The sequence below is a fragment of the Oncorhynchus keta genome, chromosome 1 (assembly GCF_023373465.1).
Source record: "Oncorhynchus keta strain PuntledgeMale-10-30-2019 chromosome 1, Oket_V2, whole genome shotgun sequence".
In the NCBI taxonomy this organism is placed as follows: Eukaryota; Metazoa; Chordata; class Actinopteri; order Salmoniformes; family Salmonidae; genus Oncorhynchus; species Oncorhynchus keta.
In genome coordinates, this window is record NC_068421.1 from 100,156,016 (window position 1) to 100,179,828 (window position 23,813).

The 23,813-nt window shown below is 43.9% G+C and overlaps 2 protein-coding genes across 5 annotated transcripts in view; one reads left to right on the forward strand and one right to left on the reverse strand.

Annotated features, from left to right (window-relative positions):
- LOC118379531 (AP-1 complex subunit sigma-2-like) overlaps window positions 1-9,247 on the forward strand; it is a 48,967-nt gene extending 39,720 nt beyond the window's left edge. For both annotated transcript variants that reach the window (XM_052468980.1, XM_052468988.1), the window contains one exon: window positions 6,174-9,247. Coding sequence is in view for 1 of the 2 variants with exons in the window: in XM_052468988.1 (XP_052324948.1) it covers window positions 6,174-6,209 (36 nt within the window). In the remaining variant the exon portion in view is untranslated. The remainder of the gene's footprint in view (window positions 1-6,173) is intronic.
- A 13,316-nt stretch (window positions 9,248-22,563) lies between these two features.
- Window positions 22,564-23,813, reverse strand: part of shroom2a (shroom family member 2a) — a 108,088-nt gene continuing 106,838 nt past the window's right edge. For all 3 annotated transcript variants that reach the window (XM_052468996.1, XM_052468994.1, XM_052468997.1), the window contains one exon: window positions 22,564-23,343. In XM_052468996.1, the coding sequence (XP_052324956.1) occupies window positions 23,071-23,343 (273 nt within the window). In that variant the 3' untranslated portion in view covers window positions 22,564-23,070. The remainder of the gene's footprint in view (window positions 23,344-23,813) is intronic.

The window sequence follows — 23,813 nt, forward strand, 5'->3', positions numbered from 1 at the left end:
AGTGCCATGATGTCCTTGAGGAGCAGATTCAATGCATGAGCAACACAGCCAATGGGTGTGATGTGAGGGTAGGACTCCTCCACTTTAGATCAAGCAGCCTTCATGTTCGCAGCATTGTCTGTCATATATATATATATGCCATTTAGCAGACGCTTTTATCCAATCCATGGGTGGTCCCGGGAATCGAACCCACTACCCTGGCGTTACAAGCGCCATGCTCTACCAACTGTGCTACAGAAGGACCACCATCAGTGGTCATCAGTGCAACTACCTTCTTTTATTTATTTTTATTTTTATTTCACCTTTATTTAACCAGGTAGGCTAGTTGAGAACAAGTTCTCATTTGCAACTGCGACCTGGCCAAGATAAAGCATAGCAGTGTGAACAGACAACACAGAGTTACACATGGAGTAAACAATTAACTAGTCAATAACACAGTAGAAAAAAATGGGCAATCTATATACAATGTGTGCAAAAGGCATGAGGAGGTAGGCGAATAATACAATTTTGCAGATTAACACTGGAGTGATAAATGATCAGATGGGCATGTACAGGTAGAGATATTGGTGATATTGGTGTGCAAAAGAGCAGAAAAGTAAATAAATAAAAACAGTATAAAAACAGTATGGGAATGAGGCAGGTGAAAAAGGGTGAGCTATTTACCTATAGACTATGTACAGCTGCAGCGATCGGTTAGCTGCTCGGATAGCTGATGTTTGAAGTTGGTGAGGGAGATAAAAGTCTCCAACTTCAGCGATTTTTGCAATTCGTTCCAGTCATAGGCAGCAGAGTACTGGAACGAAAGGCGGCCAAATGAGGTGTTGGCTTTAGGGATGATCAGTGAGATACACCTGCTGGAGCGCGTGCTACGGATGGGTGTTGCCATCGTGACCAGTGAACTGAGATAAGGCGGAGCTTTACCTAGCATGGACTTGTAAATGACCTGGAGCCAGTGGGTCTGGCGACGAATATGTAGTGAGGGCCAGCCGACTAGAGCATACAAGTCGCAGTGGTGGGTGGTATAAGGTGCTTTAGTGACAAAACGGATGGCACTGTGATAGACTGCATCCAGTTTGCTGAGTAGAGTGTTGGAAGCCATTTTGTAGATGACATCGCCGAAGTCGAGGATCGGTAGGTCCAAGGTCATTGATGATTGCCTACAGCTCATCTGTAATGTAGATACCGGTTTGTATGTTGTCCCTTGTGTCTGTGCTCTTGTAGAATACTGGTTGAGGGGTGGAGATGATGTAGTTAAATTATTCCTTGCCCACGAACATTCGACCACCCATCAGAGATGATTGCAATAGTCTGCTTTCTCTAGGATTTGTTTGACCTTCACTTGAACTCTGTTGAACTCTGCATCTAGCAAATGAGTAGATAATGCATGTCTGGTTGGAGGGGTGTATGTTGGGTGAAGAACATTCAGAAATCTCTTCCAATACACATTGCCTGTGAGCATCAGAGGTGAACCAGTTGCATACACATCTCGAGCAGCAAGACATTCATCAGCATTTCTCTGACTACGTTCCTCCATTGAGTCATAAACACTTCTGATTCCAGGAGGACCATGAGCTGTTGTTATCAATAAGGTGTCTGATTCCAGGAGGACCATGAGCTGTTGCTATCGATAAGGTGTCTGATTCCAGGAGGACCATGAGCTGTTGTTATCAATAAGGTGTCTGATTCCAGGAGGACCATGAGCTGTTGCTATCAATAAGGTGTCTGATTCCAGGAGGACCATGAGCTGTTGCTATCGATAAGGTGTCTGATTCCAGGAGGACCATGAGTTGTTGCTATCGATAAGGTGTCTGATTCCAGGAGGACCATGAGTTGTTGCTATCGATAAGGTGTCTGATTCCAGGAGGACCATGAGCTGTTGCTATCAATAAGGTGTCTGATTCATCATTTACACCTCGAATAGAAGTAGAGGGACTTTCGTCAGAGGTTGCTTGTTGTGAGCGCTGAGGGAACTTTATGCACTTGGCAGGATGATTCTGCATCTTTGTTGCATTCTTCACATATGATTTGGTACAGTATTTTCAAATGTACACAGCTTTTTCTTCTACATGAGCTGCAGGGAAATGTCTCCACACATCAGATAGTGCCTGTGGCATTTTCCTGTAAAGATTAGGGAAAAATAAGTTTAAAAAAACATACAATTCCATGTACAGATAAATAGTTCGATTAGATTAAACAACTCCTTTGTAAGATAAATGTTTTAGTATGGAAACAGGTGAATTAACACTCCTCAATTAGCAGTCTCAATCAAGGTAAAACCCACATGGTAGCAAAAACTAACTATCAGAAATTAACAAGTTAGAAATGATTTAAACACACTTCGCTGTAGGCTACTATTTACTAATTAACAAAAAAGCATGCATGTCATAAAATATATTCCCCCCACCCAGTATTGTAATCAAAACTTAGCAGAAAGCATGCAGTCCTTGGCTCAGACAGTGTAGTAGTGTGGGCTCAATGGCATCTCATTAGTGTTCAAGATCTTGAGAATCAGCTGTGCATGTGATGGAATAATGCACTGTGCATGTGATGGAATAATGCGCTGTGCATGCAGAGGGTTACAATTCCATTGAATTGGGGATAGTTTAACCACAATATGCTACAAGACCTAGGCCTTAAGGCCTTACGTGTATCCCACAAAAAAGCAAATTTCCCCAAATTCTTGGGCTTAACTTCCCATGAAATATTTCCAGGAAGATTCCGACCCTTTGCAACCCTAGTCGTGCATCAACCCCTAGTTATGAAGTCTGTTGGTCCTGTCTCAACCCCTAGTTATGAAGTCTGTTGGTCCTGTCTCAACCCCTAGTTATGAAGTCTGTTGGTCCTGTCTCAACCCCTAGTTATGAAGTCTGTTGGTCCTGTCTCAACCCCTAGTTATGAAGTCTGTTGGTCCTGTCTCAACCCCTAGTTATGAAGTCTGTTGGTCCTGTCCCAACCCCTAGTTATGAAGTCTGTTGGTCCTGTCCCAACCCCTAGTTATGAAGTCTGTTGGTCCTGTCCCAACCCCTAGTTATGAAGTCTGTTGGTCCTGTCCCAACCCCTAGTTATGAAGTCTGTTGGTCCTGTCTCAACCCCTAGTTATGAAGTCTGTTGGTCCTGTCTCAACCCCTAGTTATGAAGTCTGTTGGTCCTGTCCAACCCCTAGTTATGAAGTCTGTTGGTCCTGTCTCAACCCCTAGTTATGAAGTCTGTTGTTGTGCATCAAACCCCTAGTTATGAAGTCTGTTGGTCCTGTCCAACCCCTAGTTATGAAGTCTGTTGGTCCTGTCTCAACCCCTAGTTATGAAGTCTGTTGGTCCTGTCCCAACCCCTAGTTATGAAGTCTGTTGTTGTGCATCAAACCCCTAGTTATGAAGTCTGTTGGTCCTGTCCAACCCCTAGTTATGAAGTCTGTTGGTCCTGTCCAACCCCTAGTTATGAAGTCTGTTGGTCCTGTCTCAACCCCTAGTTATGAAGTCTGTTGGTCCTGTCCCAACCCCTAGTTATGAAGTCTGTTGTTGTGCATCAAACCCCTAGTTATGAAGTCTGTTGGTCCTGTCCAACCCCTAGTTATGAAGTCTGTTGGTCCTGTCTCAACCCCTAGTTATGAAGTCTGTTGGTCCTGTCTCAACCCCTAGTTATGAAGTCTGTTGGTCCTGTCTCAACCCCTAGTTATGAAGTCTGTTGGTCCTGTCTCAACCCCTAGTTATGAAGTCTGTTGGTCCTGTCTCAACCCCTAGTTATGAAGTCTGTTGGTCCTGTCTCAACCCCTAGTTATGAAGTCTGTTGGTCCTGTCTCAACCCCTAGTTATGAAGTCTGTTGGTCCTGTCTCAACCCCTAGTTATGAAGTCTGTTGGTCCTGTCCAACCCCTAGTTATGAAGTCTGTTGGTCCTGTCCCAACCCCTAGTTATGAAGTCTGTTGGTCCTGTCTCAACCCCTAGTTATGAAGTCTGTTGGTCCTGTCTCAACCCCTAGTTATGAAGTCTGTTGGTCCTGTCCAACCCCTAGTTATGAAGTCTGTTGGTCCTGTCCAACCCCTAGTTATGAAGTCTGTTGGTCCTGTCCCAACCCCTAGTTATGAAGTCTGTTGGTCCTGTCCCAACCCCTAGTTATGAAGTCTGTTGGTCCTGTCCCAACCCCTAGTTATGAAGTCTGTTGTTGTGCATCAAACCCATAGTTATGAAGTCTGTTGTTGTGCATCAAACCCCTAGTTATGAAGTCTGTTGGTCCTGTCCAACCCCTAGTTATGAAGTCTGTTGTTGTGCATCAAACCCTAGTTATGAAGTCTGTTGTTGTGCATCAAACCCCTAGTTATGAAGTCTGTTGGTCCTATCCCAACCCCTAGTTATGAAGTCTGTTGGTCCTGTCCAACCCTAGTTATGAAGTCTGTTGGTCGTGTCTCAACCCCTAGTTATGAAGTCTGTTGGTCCTGTCCAACCCCTAGTTATGAAGTCTGTTGGTCCTGTCTCAACCCCTAGTTATGAAGTCTGTTGGTCCTGTCTCAACCCCTAGTTATGAAGTCTGTTGGTCCTGTCTCAACCCCTAGTTATGAAGTCTGTTGGTCCTGTCTCAACCCCTAGTTATGAAGTCTGTTGGTCCTGTCTCAACCCCTAGTTATGAAGTCTGTTGGTCGTGTCTCAACCCCTAGTTATGAAGTCTGTTGGTCCTGTCTCAACCCCTAGTTATGAAGTCTGTTGGTCCTGTCTCAACCCCTAGTTATGAAGTCTGTTGGTCCTGTCTCAACCCCTAGTTATGAAGTCTGTTGGTCCTGTCTCAACCCCTAGTTATGAAGTCTGTTGGTCCTGTCTCAACCCCTAGTTATGAAGTCTGTTGGTCCTGTCCAACCCCTAGTTATGAAGTCTGTTGTTGTGCATCAAACCCTAGTTATGAAGTCTGTTGTTCCTGTCCAACCCCTAGTTATGAAGTCTGTTGTTGTGCATCAAACCCTAGTTATGAAGTCTGTTGTTCCTGTCCCAACCCCTAGTTATGAAGTCTGTTGGTCCTGTCCAACCCCTAGTTATGAAGTCTGTTGTTGTGCATCAAACCCTAGTTATGAAGTCTGTTGGTCCTGTCCAACCCCTAGTTATGAAGTCTGTTGTTGTGCATCAACCCCTAGTTATGAAGTCTGTTGGTCCTGTCCAACCCCTAGTTATGAAGTCTGTTGGTCCTGTCCAACCCCTAGTTATGAAGTCTGTTGTTGTGCATCAAACCCCTAGTTATGAAGTCTGTTGTTGTGCATCAAACCCCTAGTTATGAAGTCTGTTGTTGTGCATCAAACCCCTAGTTATGAAGTCTGTTGTTGTGCATCAACCCCCTAGTTATGAAGTCTGTTGTTGTGCATCAAACCCCTAGTTATGAAGTCTGTTGTTGTGCATCAAACCCCTAGTTATGAAGTCTGTTGGTCCTGTCCAACCCCTAGTTATGAAGTCTGTTGGTCCTGTCCAACCCCTAGTTATGAAGTCTGTTGGTCCTGTCCAACCCCTAGTTATGAAGTCTGTTGGTCCTGTCCAACCCCTAGTTATGAAGTCTGTTGGTCCTGTCCAACCCCTAGTTATGAAGTCTGTTGGTCCTGTCCAACCCCTAGTTATGAAGTCTGTTGGTCCTGTCTCAACCCCTAGTTATGAAGTCTGTTCTTCCTGTCTCAACCCCTAGTTATGAAGTCTGTTGGTCCTGTCCAACCCCTAGTTATGAAGTCTGTTGGTCCTGTCTCAACCCCTAGTTATGAAGTCTGTTGTTGTGCATCAAACCCATATCTGTTCCCGTCTGTTGTAACGTTTTGTATTCGTGGAAGGCTAAATGTTTTTATGTCACTGGAAAAAAAGTGTGTGAGGGTTTGTGTCTGTGTTTTTGTCTCTGTGTACACTTGTCTAACCTGTAGTCTTGTGAAGTCTGTTTAGCACTTTAAACAAATCTTAGGTTAAAGCCAACATTGATAGTTTGCCTTTACAGAACCTTTTTAACTGTTCTTCAAAACCCTATTATTATTATAAAGGCCTTTATTCACAGTGTGCAGGTCTGTAGTCTATCACTCTATGAAGCTCTGCCTGCTGCTCCCTGTCCTGCTCCCTCTCATTGCCCAGTCATGTGGATGCTGTATGTGTCTATCTGTCGTGGGTAGGGGTGGGACCTGGGATGGCTGTTGTCTTACAGCTGTGTGCATCTTTCTTCCCTCAGCCCCGTCATGAGTACTTTAATGTGCCTGTGTACTAAACGTCCACTACTGCTGTCAGCTACTGTCACCACTCCACTGCTGTCCTGTCCACTCTGCATGCGGAGCCCCTCCCCCAGCACATGGTCCCTCCAGCACCTGGCTCCTCATCCTCAGCCCCCTAAAGCGCCATGCTTTACCAACTGATCCACACAGGACTACGGCTACATCGTCAGAGGTCATTGGTCTACATTTTCAGTTTCTCACATACTTCCATCAGCTGATTCCACTGTTTGTTGTCTATCTGAAGAGGCCATGGTTTACTGTGTATACTGTGGGTCTAATCCTGAATGCTGATTGGTTAAATCTGCATTCCAGCCGGTCTATTCCACAAGTGACTACCGGCAAAATCTATGCCGTTAAAATGCCCATTTACTCTGTTCCATCTGACTGAGCATTCCACTGTCTCATCAGCCCAGCTCACATGTCTTTTAGACTAACATTTAGTTTTAACAGAGGTGATTTGTATAAACGTTGCTGTCTGTCTCTCAGACATTTGCAACATTGTTTCAATATTCAAATTCAATCTCCATCTGTCCCATAGTGATGAACGTGTTGGGTGTCGGGATGAGACAGACAGGCAGGCAGCTTTTCTCAGCCAGTCAAAATCATGAATCAGCATCATTTTTATGTATACAGTTGAAGTCTGAAGTTTACATACAGTTAAAACTCGTTTTTCAACCACTCCACACATCTGTTTTTAACAAACTATAGTTTTGGCAAGTTGGTTAGGACATCTACTTTGTGCATGACACAAGTAATTTTCCCAACAATTGTTTACAGACTGATTAATTCACTGTATCACAATTCCAGTGGGTCAGAAGTTTACATACACTAAGTTGACTGCCTTTAAACAGCTTGGAAAATTGCTGAAAATGATGCCATGGCTTTAGAAGCTTCTGATAGGCTAATTGACATAATTTGAGTCAATTGGAAGTGTACCTGTGGATGTATTTCAAGGCCTACCTTCAATCTCAGTGCCTCTTTGCTTGACATCGTGGGGAAAATCAAAAGAAATCAGCCAAGACCTTAGAAAGTCATCCTTGTGAGCACTTTCCAAACACCCGAAGCTACCACGTTCATCTGTACAAACAATAGTATGCAAGTATAAACACCATGGGACCACGTAGCCGTCATACTGCTCAGGAAGGAGACACGTTCTGTCTCCTAGAGATGGACGTACTTTGGTGCGAAAAGTGCAAATCAATCCCAGAACAACAGCAAAGGAAGGACCTTGTGAAGATGCTGGAGGAAACAGGTACAAAAGTATCTATATCCACAGTAAAATGAGTTTTATATCAACACAACCTGAAAGGGCGCTCAGCAAGGAAGAAGCCACTGCTCCAAAACCGCTATAAAAAAGCCAGACTACGGTTTGCAACTGCACATGGGGACAAAGATCATACTTTTTGGAGAAATGTCCTCTGGTCTGTTTGGCCATCGATATGTTTGGAGGGAAAAAAGGGAGGTTTGCAAGCCGAAGAACACCATCCCAACCGTGAAGCACAGTGGTGGCAGCATCATGTTGTGGGGGTGCTTTGCTGCAGAACGTACTGGTGCCCTTCACAAAATAGATGGCATCATGAGGAAGGAAAATTATGTGGATGGAAAATTATGTGGATATATTAAAGCAACATCAAGACATCAGTCAGGAAGTTAAAGCTTGGTCACAAATGGGTCTTCCAAATGGACAATGACCCCAAGCATACTTCCAAAGTTTTCGCAAAATGGCTTAAGGACAACAAAGTCAAGATATTGGAGTGGACATCACAAAGCCCTGACCTCAATCCCATAGAAAATGTGTGGGCAGAACTGTGCGAGCAAGGAGGCCTTACAAACCTGACTCGGTTACACCAGCTCTGTCAGGAGGAATGGGCCAAAATTCACCCAACTTATTGTGGGAAGATTGTGGAAGGCTACCCAAAACGTTTGACCAAAGTTAAAATTTAAAGGCAATGCTACCAAATACTAATTGAATGTATGTGAGCTTCTGACCCACTGGGAATGTGATGAAATAAATAAAAGCTCAAATAAGTCAATCTCTACTCTTATTCTGACATTAAATGTATTTGGCTAAGGTGTATATACATTTCCGACTTCAACTGTAAATACAAAGAACTATCAATAGAAAACAGGTAAAATGAATCAAAGTGCAGCTAGTTTATCTTTCCTGGTTTGAAGTCATTGTGTTAGCTGTCTTGTTGGCTCCTCTTTGAAGTTATTGTGTTAGCTGTCTTGTTGGCTCCTCTAAACAACAGTGTCCTGACGAGAGAGCACATTTTCTACACCAGGTGAAATCGCCCATCATTAGCTCAGTGTTATGGATGTATCCAAATAAATGTCATTAGAAAACTGCTTAAACAAATGCACCTCCTTTGTTGTTATTCTGGTTGCACTGTTTGACGTGACTGTAAATTAGCCGTAGTTGGCTAGCTAGAAAGCAAGGGAGAAGAACGTTGCCAGCCAGTATGGAACATTTAGAACGAACGACTGGGTCCCCTCCATAGATATTGAACAAAAAGACTGAACGACTGGGACAAGTCCATAGATACAGAACAAAAAGACTGAACGACTGGGATACGTCCATAGATACAGAACAAAAAGACTGAACGACTGGGTCGCGTCCATAGATACAGAACAAAAAGACTGAACGACTGGGTCGCGTCTCTGGCAACCGAACCGATAGAACGAACGACCAGGCAGCTTGGGTAGCAACTGTTGATTTGTCTCAGGACTATATCTTGTGGAAGGATTAAATAGTATGAATAAATTCATTAAAATAAAGTTAATGAAAACATGTCTATCATTTATTTGAATATGTTGGTAAACCTTTGTATAAAAGTGATAGTTCCCTTGAAGCTGGTGTTTGGAGGATATATCGGCATGGTTTGCTGGGCCAAACAACACCCGTGCCAATATATCCTCAAAACACTGGCTTCTCTGGCATTATCACTAAAATGTTGATACATTCTCCTGTCTCTGAAGAGTCCATGGTTTACTGTGTAATGTTGATACATTCTCTATTAAAATACAAAGTTAATATTGGCTCGTCATTGGCTGGTAGTTAGTTTATTTTTATAGTTTGTATGCTGGCACCGTTAATCTGATTTGCAGAATTAAATAGTCCATTAATCAGTTTCACTACTTAAGAGTTCATGAGATTTAGAGAACAATAGAAACCATTGAGGAATCCACGATACAAATGTTACAAAATGGCTGTATTATTCTGAGCTAGAGCTCTTAAAGGGATAGTTCACCCAAATTACGGAATTACATACTGGTTTCCTTATCATGTAAGCAGTCTATGGACAAGGTATGACAGCAATCCATTCTTTGGTTAGGTTTCCCTGGTACCGTTTCCAATGACCCTATTTGCCCACAAATCCTCAATATTTCATAGAGGGAGCGTTTTCTGTTATGTGCCCATACCCGGTCTTCAATGGAAGATGTGCTGGATAAAGTTACAATCAATTACCACTTGAATTGTATTCAAGGGGAAGTATTATATTCCTCAAATCAGTGAGATGACAAACTGCTGCCTACATTACAGTCCCACCATGTGGTGAGGGCCTCCAGGTGTGTTACTGGTCTTGCTGAAGAATATCTACCAATATTTAGAACAGGCAAAAAGCCTAGTGAAAATTGTATACATTGACTGCAGTAGTGCGTTTAACACTATCCAACCCCACCTAATGGTGGATAAGCTTAAGCATTTATAAAGGTTGTGTTAACAAAACCGATAACATCTCCTAAACCTGACCTTATTTTTGCCATTTATCCCAAAACCCTATTCTTTCCCCATTCATTTTCCCCATAGGAATGGCTGAATGAACCAGAGGGAACTCTTAAGTTTTTTTTAGGACAATATAAAACGTTCAGCCTGCTGCACAGACCCTGTGGAGGCTCTAGTCTAGAGCACCTGGATGTTCAGCCTGCTGCACAGACCCTGTGGAGGCTCTAGTCTAGAGCACCTGGATGTTCAGCCTGCTGCACAGACCCTGTGGAGGCTCTAGTCTAGAGCACCTGGATGTTCAGCCTGCTGCACAGACCCTGTGGAGGCTCTAGTCTAGAGCACCTGGATGTTCAGCCTGCTGCACAGACCCTGTGGAGGCTCTAGTCTAGAGCACCTGGATGTTCAGCCTGCTGCACAGACCCTGTGGAGGCTCTAGTCTAGAGCACCTGGATGTTCAGCCTGCTGCACAGACCCTGTGGAGGCTCTAGTCTAGAGCACCTGGATGTTCAGCCTGCTGCACAGACCCTGTGGAGGCTCTAGTCTAGAGCACCTGGATGTTCAGCCTGCTGCAGAGACCCTGTGGAGGCTCTAGTCTAGAGCACCTGGATGTTCAGCCTGCTGCACAGACCCTGTGGAGGCTCTAGTCTAGAGCACCTGGATGTTCAGCCTGCTGCACAGACCCTGTGGAGGCTCTAGTCTAGAGCACCTGGATGTTCAGCCTGCTGCACAGACCCTGTGGAGGCTCTAGTCTAGAGCACCTGGATGTTCAGCCTGCTGCAGAGACCCTGTGGAGGCTCTAGTCTAGAGCACCTGGATGTTCAGCCTGCTGCACAGACCCTGTGGAGGCTCTAGTCTAGAGCACCTGGATGTTCAGCCTGCTGCAGAGACCCTGTGGAGGCTCTAGTCTAGAGCACCTGGATGTTCAGCCTGCTGCACAGACCCTGTGGAGGCTCTAGTCTAGAGCACCTGGATGTTCACCCTGCTGCACAGACCCTGTGGAGGCTCTAGTCTAGAGCACCTGGATGTTCAACCTGCTGCACAGACCCTGTGGAGGCTCTAGTCTGGAGCACCTGGATGTTCAGCCTGCTGCACAGACCCTGTGGAGGCTCTAGTCTGGAGCACCTGGATGTTCAGCCTGCTGCACAGACCCTGTGGAGGCTCTAGTCTAGAGCACCTGGATGTTCAGCCTGCTGCACAGACCCTGTGGAGGCTCTAGTCTAGAGCACCTGGATGTTCAGCCTGCTGCACAGACCCTGTGGAGGCTCTAGTCTAGAGCACCTGGATGTTCAGCCTGCTGCACAGACCCTGTGGAGGCTCTAGTCTAGAGCACCTGGATGTTCAGCCTGCTGCATAGACCCTGTGGAGGCTCTAGTCTAGAGCACCTGGATGTTCAGCCTGCTGCACAGACCCTGTGGAGGCTCTAGTCTAGAGCACCTGGATGTTCAGCCTGCTGCAGAGACCCTGTGGAGGCTCTAGTCTAGAGCACCTGGATGTTCAGCCTGCTGCACAGACCCTGTGGAGGCTCTAGTCTAGAGCACCTGGATGTTCAGCCTGCTGCACAGACCCTGTGGAGGCTCTAGTCTAGAGCACCTGGATGTTCAGCCTGCTGCACAGACCCTGTGGAGGCTCTAGTCTAGAGCACCTGGATGTTCAGCCTGCTGCACAGACCCTGTGGAGGCTCTAGTCTAGAGCACCTGGATGTTCAGCCTGCTGCACAGACCCTGTGGAGGCTCTAGTCTAGAGCACCTGGATGTTCAGCCTGCTGCAGAGACCCTGTGGAGGCTCTAGTCTAGAGCACCTGGATGTTCAGCCTGCTGCAGAGACCCTGTGGAGGCTCTAGTCTAGAGCACCTGGATGTTCAGCCTGCTGCACAGACCCTGTGGAGGCTCTAGTCTAGAGCACCTGGATGTTCAGCCTGCTGCACAGACCCTGTGGAGGCTCTAGTCTAGAGCACCTGGATGTTCAGCCTGCTGCACAGACCCTGTGGAGGCTCTAGTCTAGAGCACCTGGATGTTCAGCCTGCTGCACAGACCCTGTGGAGGCTCTAGTCTAGAGCACCTGGATGTTCAACCTGCTGCACAGACCCTGTGGAGGCTCTAGTCTAGAGCACCTGGATGTTCAGCCTGCTGCACAGACCCTGTGGAGGCTCTAGTCTAGAGCACCTGGATGTTCAACCTGCTGCACAGACCCTGTGGAGGCACTAGTCTAGAGGCGCTGGTTAAATTGTGTTTAGGAGCATTTTTTAAATTCTCTAAATGGTTAAACTAGCGAGAAATATGTGATATTATTATTTTTATACCTCAGATGGGTGATCATAGGATAAACGTTTATACCCAACAGTAGGACAGAAGATCAATTGCTTAAAACCGATCAATATCTTTGGGTTTGTACTGTTGATTTTGTCAGACATGCTGGCGGTCACAGAACTTCAAACACAGCTTTCATTTTCTTTCTCAAATGGCACTAATAATTTGGGGCGGTCTCTCTAGAAAAGTTGCTGGCCACACAGCAATACACTGATTTGACAGTCAAACTATCACTTAAATAGCAAATACAAATGTGCAACTGTTGATATCCTATGGCGTCCTTGAGGTTACCTAACAGAAAGTGTTTTGTTACCTTTCCGTGATGGCAGCCTCCTGCAACCACTATTCCAAAATATAAATAGAAGCCTTCTGCAAGTTCCCATCTAACCAACCATGTATAGGTTATTCCAAGTTCCCATCTAACCAACCATGTATAGGTTATTCCAAGTTCCCATCTAACCAACCATGTATAGGTTATTCCAAGTTCCCATCTAACCAACCATGTATAGGTTATTCCAAGTTCCCATCTAACCAACCATGTATAGGTTATTCCAAGTTCCCATCTAACCAACCATGTATAGGTTATTCCAAGTTCCCATCTAACCAACCATGTATAGGTTATTCCAAGTTCCCATCTAACCAACCATGTATAGGTTATTCCAAGTTCCCATCTAACCAACCATGTATAGGTTATTCCAAGTTCCCATCTAACCAACCATGTATAGGTTATTCCAAGTTCCCATCTAACCAACCATGTATAGGTTATTCCAAGTTCCCGTGTGGCCTTTGAGTAGTGTCAGTTTAAACAGCTCGACCCCCAACCGTTTCCCCCTGTTCTATTGGTTTCAGCGTGATATTGATGGAAGGAAGTGTTGCGTTACACAACCGCGTTGGCTGTAGCTAGCTGTCTTCTACAAACTGTCCTCCTACCAGTAATGTACACATTATTCACAGATTACGTAAATGTTTTTTTGAGCTGTGTTCATTTTAACAGGACGTGCAACCTCATCTCCCTCTTGCGCAATTGTTTCCAACTTGATAATTGATGACTGACAAAACAGTGTTGCGTTTCTCTTTCTGTTTTGGTGAACCCCGTACCAAAATGCAACATTTCAAAATGTACAGTGCATTCAGAAAGTATTCAGAGCCCAACTACCGTGTAAGTGGACTGAGAACATGTTGTCATTTACACCAACGACCTGGGGAATAGTAACAGGGGAGAGGGGGGATGAATGATATTATTATTATTATTATTATTATTATATTATGAATGAGCCAATTTTAAGCTTGTTACATTGCAGCCTAATTCTAAAATTGATTTAAAAATAAAAGAAATCATCAATCTACACACAATACCCCGTAATGACCAAGCAAAAACAGGGTTTTAGAAATGTTTGGTAATTCATAAAAAGTTAAAAAACAAAGTATTCAGACCCTTTGCAATGAGACTCGAAATTAAGCTAGGTGCATCCTGTTTCCATTGAACATTGAGATGTTTCTACAACTTGATTGGTGTCTACCTGTGGTAAATTAAATTGATTGGACATGATTTGGAAAGGCACACACCTGTCTATATAAGGTCCCACAGTTGACAGTGCATGTCAGAGCAAAAACCAAACCATGAGGTCGAATGAATTGTCTGTAGAGCTCAGAGACAGGATTATCTGAAAGTGAAACTCCCCAAGAACACAGTGGCCTCCATCATTCTTAAATCGAAGAACTTTGGAACCACCAAGACTCTTCCTAGAGCTGGCTGCCTGGCCAAACTGAGCAATCTGGGGAGAAGGGCCTTGGTCAGGGAGGTGCCCAAGAACCTGATGGTCACTCTGACAGAGCTCCAGAGTTCCTCTGTGGAGATGGGAGAACCTTCCAGAAGGACAACCATCTCTGCATCACTCTACCAATCAGACCTTTATGGTAGTGTGGCCAGACGGAAGTCACTGCTCAGTAAAAGGCACATGACAGCCCGCTTTGAGTTTGCCGAAAGGCACGAAAAGGACTCTCAGACCATGAGAAACAAGATTCTCTGGTCTGATGAAACAAAGATTGAACTCTTTGGCCTGAATGCCAAGAGTGAAGTCTGGATGAAACCTGGCACCATCCCTACGGTGAAGCATGGTGGTGGCAGCATCATGCTGTGGGAATGTTTTTCAGCGGCATGGACTGGGAGAATAGTCAGGATAGAGGGAAAGATGAATGGAGCAAAGTACAGAGAGATCCTTGATGAAAACCTGCTCCAGAGCACTCATGACCTCAGACTGGGTCAAAGGTTCACCTTCGAATAGGACAACGACCCTAAGCACACAGCCAAGACAACGCAGGAGTGGCTTTGGTACAATCTCTGAATGCCCTTGAGTGGCCCAGCCAGAGCCCAGACTTGAAACCGATCGAACATCTCTGGAGAGACCTGAAAATAGCTGTGCAGGAACCTGACTGTGCTTGAGGATCTGTAGAGAAGAATGGGAGAAAATCCCCAAATACAGGTGCGCCAAGCTTGTAGCGTCATACCTAACAAGACTCAAGACTGTAGTCGCAGCCAAAGGTGCTTCGACAAAGTACGGAGTAAAGAGTCTGAATACTTATATAAATGTGATACTTTTCTAAATCTGTTTTTTTTGCTTTGTCATCATGGGGTATTGTGATGTCATTATGGGGTATTGTGATGTCATTATGAGGTATTGTGATGTCATTATGAGGTATTGTGATGTCATTATGAGGTATTGATTTGGACCCTTGAAAACTGTGTTTTGACATTGATAAATAGCCCAATGTGTCTTGTGAACAGGAATCAGCGACAGCATCATGTTTAATTTGTTTTAGGAATATAAATGGGACTTTCAACATGAATTGGTATTGTACTAGAGGGTAGGCAATAACACCCCCCCACGCTGACCATCAACTCTGGGGCCCCTCAGGGCTTTGTGCTCAGTCCCCTACTGTACTCCCTGTTCGCCCACAACTCCAACACCTGATCACAGACGACGATAATACAGCCTTTCGGGAGGAGACAAATTATCATGGTCCACACACACTAACATAGTCGCGAAGAAGGCACGATAACTTGTCCTCCCCCTCAGGAGGCTGAAAATATGTGGCATTGTCCCTCGGATCAAGGGATCATATTACCCCCACAACGGGAGTCATGACCACAGTAAAATTACACGTGACCGTTGAGTCACGTAGTCTCCTTTCTGGACATGCTTTGGTAGTACTGAAACTGTGTAAAACATGTATTATTAGATCAGCTTTATTATTTAATTATTTTATAGGGGGTGGATCAGCTTAAATAAATAACAGAGCTACCCCAGTCTACTGTAACTGCTGTTAATGTAAAGTGGAAATGTCTAGGAGCAACAAGGGCTCAGTTGCGAAGTGGTAGGCCACACAAGTTCATAGCTGAAGCTTGTAAAAATGGTCTGGGGCTGTTTTTCATGGTTCAGACTAGGCCTCTTAGTTCCAGTGAAGGGAAATCTTAACACGACAGCATACAATGACATTCTAGACGATTCTGTGCTTCCAATTTTGTGGCAACAGTTTGGGGAAGGCCCTTTCCAGTTTCAGCATGACAATGCACCCGTGCACAAAGCAAGGTCCATACAGAAATGGTTTGTCAAGATCGGTGTGGAAGAACTGGACTGGCTTGCACAGAGCCCTGACATGCATACATACACACGATAACTTACGCACTATACACACACGTACACATGGATTTTGCATTGTAGATATGTGGTAGTATACCATGGGCCTGAGGACAAACTTATTGTGTTGTGAAATCTGTTATGAATGTATTGTAGTGTTTTTAAAATTTCCTTCACTTTGTCAGACCCCGGGAAGAGTAGCTGCTGCCTTGGCAGGAACTAATGGGGATCAGTAATAAACCCCAGGAAGAGTAGCTGCTGCCTTGGCAGGAAATAATGGGGATCCATAATAAACCCCAGGAAGAGTAGCTACGCCTTGACAGGAGCTAATGGGATCAATAATAAACCCCAGGAAGAGTAGCTGCTGCCTTGGCAGGAACTAATGGGGATCCATAATAAACCCCAGGAAGAGTAGCTGCTGCCTTGGCAGGAACTAATGGGGATCCATAATAAACCCCAGGAAGAGTAGCTGCTGCCTTGGCAGGAACTAATGGGGATCCATAATAAACCCCAGGAAGAGTAGCTGCTGCCTTGGCAGGAACTAATGGGGATCCATAATAAACCCCAGGAAGAGTAGCTGCTGCCTTGACAGGAACTAATGGGGATCCATAATAAACCCCAGGATGAGTAGCTGCTGCCTTGGCAGAAACTAATGGGGATCCATAATAAACCCCAGGAAGAGTAGCTGCTGCCTTGGCAGGAACTAATGGGGATCCATAATAAACCCCAGGATGAGTAGCTGCTGCCTTGGCAGAAACTAATGGGGATCCATAATAAACCCCAGGAAGAGTAGCTGCTGCCTTGGCAGGAACGAATGGGGATCCATAATAAACCCCAGGAAGAGTAGCTGCTGCCTTGACAGGAACTAATGGGGATCCATAATAAACCCCAGGAAGAGTAGCTGCTGCCTTGACAGGAACTAATGGGGATCCATAATAAACCCCAGGAAGAGTAGCTGCTGCCTTGGCAGGAACTAATACATTACAAAACCAAAAAAAATAGAGAGTGGCGGCTTCCAACTGGCCACTTTACCATAAAGGCCTGATTGGTGGAGTGCTGCAGAGATGGTTGTCCTTCTGGAAGGTTCTCCCATCTCCACAGAGGAACTGTCAGAGTGACCATCGGGTTCTTGGGCACCTCCCCGACCAAGGCCCTCCTCCCGATTGCTCCGTTTGGCTGGGGGGCCAGCTCTAAGAAGAGTCTTGGTGGTTCCAAACTGCTTCCATTTAAGAATGATGGAGGTCACTGTGTTCTTGGGGACCTTCAATGCTCCAGACATTGGCTGGTACCCTCCCCCAGATCTTATATAGACAGGTGTGTGCCGAAATAAGGTATTTCGTTTTTAAATTATTATTAAAACATTTCAAATAACGTTTTTGCTTTGTCATTTTGGGGTATTGTTTGTAGATTGATGATTATTTAATACATTTTAGAATTAGGCTGTAACGCAATTAATGTGCATAAAGTAAAGGATTCTGAATACTTTCCGAATGCACTGTACATAAAGCTTGATTTGATGTCTTCCCCGTTATTAACATGATCAGTGTTGATGACACCCCACACACAAACACACCCACGTTCAGTTCAGCAGCCTTTTATTTGATATAAAGCAGCACATCTGATAGACAGACAGTGGAGCAGTGTGTATAGAGCGATGTAACACTCATTTAGTTTACCTTTGGGAAATGCCCTGAACCCTGATCGTGGCTATGCTGTCCATTATATCACACTCCTTCAAACCTTTTGTGAGGTAGAAGCAGGAAGTAATGGTCACCTAATAAAACAGCAGCACCTGATGAACTACTACAGATGAGTAAAGAACATCTCAGCCACATCAGATGTGGACTAGTCCTTGCTAAATCCGTCTTTATCATTGTTGAACAAAGTGCTCCTTGAATATAGCAGGAACCATTTAACCATTGATTCCTTATATAAGTGATGCAACTCTGTAGTGTTCTTCGGTCTTCACAAGGTGTCAATAAGCTTAATGCTTCTCAATATAAAAATAAAGTCTGCTCCAGGACAGAGAATCTAGATGAGGAAACAGCATGAAACAACAGTTTTACAAAAGATCATCAGAGCAAAAGGCTGCTAGTTTTACAAAACAACATCAGAGCAAAAGGCTGCTAGTTTTACAAAACATCATCAGAGCAAAAGGCTGCTAGTTTTACAAAACATCATCAGAGCAAAAGGTTGCTAGTTTTACAAAACAAAATCAGAGCAAAAGGCTGCTAGTTTTACAAAACATCATCAGAGCGAAAGGCTGCAACACCCTTATTTCACTGAAATATCAGGCCAGTCTTTTGGATTATTTGACATGAATAGGATAATAGAATTACAGTCATGTTAATTATATATTGCGCTTTGCAAAGTGGAGGTATAAAGCGTAGTTGATAAATGCAGTATTGACGAAAGACAGAAACTAAAATCAGTTGAGAATAAAACACTATTCTACCCTACTCCTCTGTACATAATCAAAATGCTACAATAAATTACTAAATAAAACAGTCAATTATTCTTGAACATAATACAGTGGTTGATGGTGCCATGGGAACAGAGCAGACTCAGTAGTCTATAGGAGGTGGTTTATCCCAGACGGTTACATCATGCTTCATGGCAGTACAGTCCTGTGTTAAATAAATGTGCACACACACACACATACATATATACATACATATACATATATATACATATATATATATATATATATATGTGTATGTATATATATTCAAAGTAGCCACCCTTTGCCTTGATCACAGTGGCATCCGTTTGGTCACCAAAGCCCCATATACTACCCACCACTGCGACCCACCATTGGCTGGTCCTCGCTACATATTCGTTGCCAAACCCACTGGCTCCAGGTCATCTAGAAGTCTGCTAGGTAAAGCTCCGCCTTATCTCAGCTCACTGGTCACCATAGCAGCACGCGCTCCAGCAGGTATATCTCACTGGTCATCCCCAAAGCCAACACCTTCTTTGGCCGCCTTTCCTTCCACTTCTCTGCTGCCAATGACTGGAACGAACTGCAAAAATCACTGAAGCTGGAGACTCATATCTCCCTCTCACTAACTTTAAGCATCAGCTCACAGATCACTGCACATGTACACAGCCCATCTGTAAATAGCTCATCCAACTACCTCATCCCCATATTGTTATTAAACAAATGTTTTTTGCTCCTTTGCACCACAGTACCTCTACTTGCACATCACTCCAGTGTTTAATTGCTGTATTGTAATTATTTCACCACTATGGCCTATTTATTGCCTTACCTCCATTATCCTACCTCATTTGCACACACTGTGTATAGACTTATTCTATTGTATTATTGACTGTATGTTTGTTTACTCCATGTGTAACTGTGTTGTTTGTGTCACACTGCTTTACTTTATCTTGTCCAGGTCGCAGTTGTAAATGAGAACTTGTTCTCAACTAGCCTACCTGGTTAAATAAATGTGAAATAAATAAAACATAAAATAAAATCACAGCTTTATACTCTCTTGGCATTCTCTCAACCAGCTTCAGCTGGAATGCTTTTCCAACAGTCTTGAAGAAGTTCCCACATATGCTGAGCACTTGTTGGATGCTTTTCCTTCACTCTGCGGTCCAAGTCTTCCCAAAGCATCTCAATTGGGTTGAGGTCGGGTGATTGTAGAGGCCAAGTCATCTGATGCAGCACTCAATCACTCTCCTTCTTGGTCAAATAGCTCTGACACAGCCTGGAGGTGTGTTGGGTCATTGCCCTGTTGAAAAACAAATTATAGTCCTACTAAGCACAAACCAGATGGGATGGCGTATCGCTGCAGAATGCTGTGTTAGCCATGCTGGTTAAGTGTGCCTTGAACTCTAAGTAAATTAAAGGCAGTGTCATCAGCAAAGCACCCCCACACCGTCACACCTCCTCCTCCAGGCTTCACGGTGGGAACCACACATGCAGAGATCATCCGTTCACTTACTCAGCTTCTCACAAAGACATGGTGGTTGTAACCAAAAATCTCAAATTAGAACACATCAGACCAAAGGACAGATTTTCACCGGTCTAATGTGCATTGCTCGTGTTTCTTGGCCCAAACAAGTCTCTTCTTCTTATTGGTGTCCTTTAGTAGTGGTTTCTTTGCAGCAATTCAACCATGAAAACCTGATTCACGCAGTCTCTTCTGAACAGTTGATGTTAAGATGTGTCTGTACTTGAACTCTGTGAAGCATTTATTTGGGCTGCAATTTCTGAGGCTGGTAACTCTAATAAATGTATTCTCTTCCTTTCCTGTGGAGATCCTCATGTTTTATCACAGCGCTTTATGGTTTTTGCGACTGCACTTCAAGAAACTGTCAAAGATCTTAATTTTACAGATGGACTGACCATGTCTTAAAGTAATGATGGACTGTCATTTCTTTACTTATTTGAGCTGTTCTTGCCATAATATGGACTTGGTGTTTTACCAAATAGGGCTATCTCCTGTATACCACCCCTACCTTGTATACCACCCCTACCTTGTCACAACACAACTGATTGGCTCAAAACACATTAAAGAAGGAAAGAAATTCCACAAATTAACTTTTAACAAGGCACACCTGTTAATTGAAATGCATTCCAGGTGACTACCTCATGAAGCTGGTTGAGAGAATGCCATGAGTGTGCAAAGCCTCATCAAGGCAAAGGGTGGCTATTTTGAGGAATCTCAAATATAAAATATATTTAGATTTTTTAAGCACTTTTTTGGTTGTTACATGATTCCATATGTGTTATTTCATAGTTTTGATGTCTTCACTATTATTCTACAATGTAGAAAATAGTAAAAATAAAGAAATGAGGAATGAGTAGATATGTCCAAACTTTTTACTGGTACTGCACACACACACACACACACACACACACACACACACACACACACACAGAAAGTATTCAGGCCCCTCCCCTGTTCCACAATTTGTTAAGTTACAGCCTATTTCTAAAATTGATTAAATAAAACAAAATCCTCAATCTACACACAATACCCCATAATGACAAAGCAAAAACAGGTGTTTAGAAATGTTTGCTAATTTATTACAAAGTATTTAGACCCTTCGCTATGAGACTCACAATTGAGCTCAGGTGCATCCTGTTTCCATTGATCATCCCCTTGAGATGTTTCTACAACTTGATTGGAAAGGCACACATCTGTCTATATAAGGTCCCACAGTTGACAGTGAATGTCAGAGCAAAAACCAAGCCATGAGGTCGAAAGAATTGTCCGTTAAGCTCCGAGACAGGATTGTGTCGTGACACAGATCGGGGGAAGGGTACCAAAACACATCTGTAGCATTGAAGGTTCCCAAGGACACAGTGGCCTCCATCATTCTTAAATGGAAGAGGTTTGGAACCAACAAGACTCTTCCTAGAGCTGGCCGTCTGGCCAAACTGAGCAATCGGGGTAGAAGGGCCTTGGTCAGGAAGGTGACCAAGAACCCGATGGTCACTCGGACAGAGCTCCAGAGTTCCTCTGTGGAGATGGGAGAACCTTCCAGTAGGACAGCCATCTCTGCAGCACTCCACCAATCAGGCCTTTATGGTAAAGTGGCCAGAAAGAAGCCACTTCTCAGTAAAACGCATTTCGCTACACTCGCATTAACATCTGCTAACCATGTGTATGTGACAAATAACATTTTATTTTATAGTAGTAAGTAAAAGGTCTGAATACTTACGTAAATGTGATATTTCAGTACTTTTTTTAAAATACATTTGCAAAATTTTCAAAAATAAGTTTTCACTTTGTCATTATGGGGTATTATGTGTAGATTGAGGAGGTGAAAAAACAATTTAATACATTTTAGAATAAGGTTGTAACATAACAACATGTGGAAAAAGTCAAGCGGTCTGAACACATTCAGAATTTTTATTTTGTATTTTTAATTTAAACCTTCAAATGAATTACAATGACGGCCTAGCCCGGCCAAACGACGCTGGGCCAATTGTGCACCGCCCGAATGCACCGTATGTATGTATATATGTGTATATATATATATATATATATATATATATATATATAAGAGCAAAAATATAAACGCACCATGTAAAGTGTTGATCCCATGTTCAAGAGCTTAAATAAAATATCCCAGAAATGTTCAAAACGCACAAAAAGCTTTCATCTCTCCAATTTTGTGCACACATTTGTTTAGATCCCTGTTAGTGAACATTTCTCCTTTGCCAAGATAATCCATCCACCTGACAGGTGTGGCATATCAAGAAACTGATTAAACAGCATGATCATTACACAGGTGCACCTTGTGCTGGGGACATTAAAAAGGCCACTCTAAATCTGCAGTTTTGTCACACAACACCATGCCACAGATGTCTCAAGTTTTGAGGGATTGTGCAATTGGCCTGCTGACTGCAGGAATGTCCACCAGAGCTGTTGCCACAGAATTTACTATTCATTTCTCTACCATACTGCTGTCGATTTACAGAATTTGACAGTGTGTCCAACAGGCCTCACAACCGCAGACCACGGACAGTTTAGGACCTCCACATCCAGCTTCTTCACCTGCGGGATTGTCCGAGACCATCCACCTGGACAGCTGATGAAACTGAAGAGTATTTCTGCCTGTGATAATAAAGCCCTTTTGTGGAGAAAAACTAATTACGATTGGCTAGGCCTGGCTCCCCAGTGGGTGTGCCTATGTCCTCCCATGTGAAATCCATAGATTCTGACGTAATGAATTTATTTCAATTGACTGATTTCCTTATATGAATTGTAACTCAGTAACATCATTGAAATTGTTTCATGTTGGGTTTTATTGTATTATTATTTGTTTATTTATTTAACCTTTATTTAGTGTGTGTGTGTGTAACACACACACACACACACACACACACACACACACACACACACACACACACACACACACACACACACACACACACACACACACACACACACACACACACACGTTCTGGTGGGGCTCCATTAGACTCAGATCAGTGTTGAGATACTGAGGAGGAAACTTCAACTAAACATTACAACCCCTACAGTCTGGAGCTCTGTTCTTTGCTGCCATCTAGTGGGGTACTGCTGCTCCTCTCTGCTAATCTCTGCTGCCCCTTAGTGGCCATAGGGTTCCACTGCAGTGAGGCCAGAGTGGTCAGGTCCATCATACACAGTTTGAGAAGTCATGTGCGTTTGGAGCCATTCTCTGATCCAGGGGTCAGGGGTTACAGGCTCATCCTCTGCTCTAGCGGCAGGCTGTCCATCAGACACTTGAGCTGCTCCTCTCCCAGTTTAATCTTGTCCTCTAGTTTGCGCTGCTCAATAATGAGGGCAGACTTCATCTTGACAAAGTGTTGGTAGTCGGTCAGGCTCTCCTCTGGGAGGTAGGAAGCCAGGATGTTGTAGACCACTCTCTCTCGGCGGTCCAGGTTCTCCTTCAGCTCCTTGGCATCCTCATGCTGCTGGATCAACAGCTTCCTCTTGTCTGTCAGGGTTCTCTGTGGAAGGGAGGGGGGCATAACATGTATCTGTTAATGAAGTAGAGCTGAGAGGGGAGATAACATGTATCTGTTAATGAAGTAGAGCTGAGAGGGGAGATAACATGTATCTGTTAATGAAGTAGAGCTGAGAGGGGAGATAACATGTATCTGTTAATGACGTAGAGCTGAGATAACATGTATCTGTTAATGAAGTAGAGCTGAGAGGGGAGATAACATGTATCTGTTAATGAAGTAGAGCTGAGAGGGGAGATAACATGTATCTGTTAATGAAGTAAAGCTGGGAGGGGAGATAACATGTATCTGTTAATGACGTAGAGCTGAGAGGGGAGATAACATGTATCTGTTAATGAAGTAGAGCTGAGAGGGGAGATAACATGTATCTGTTAATGACGTAGAGCTGAGAGGGGAGATAACATGTATCTGTTAATGAAGTAGAGCTGAGAGGGGAGATAACATGTATCTGTTAA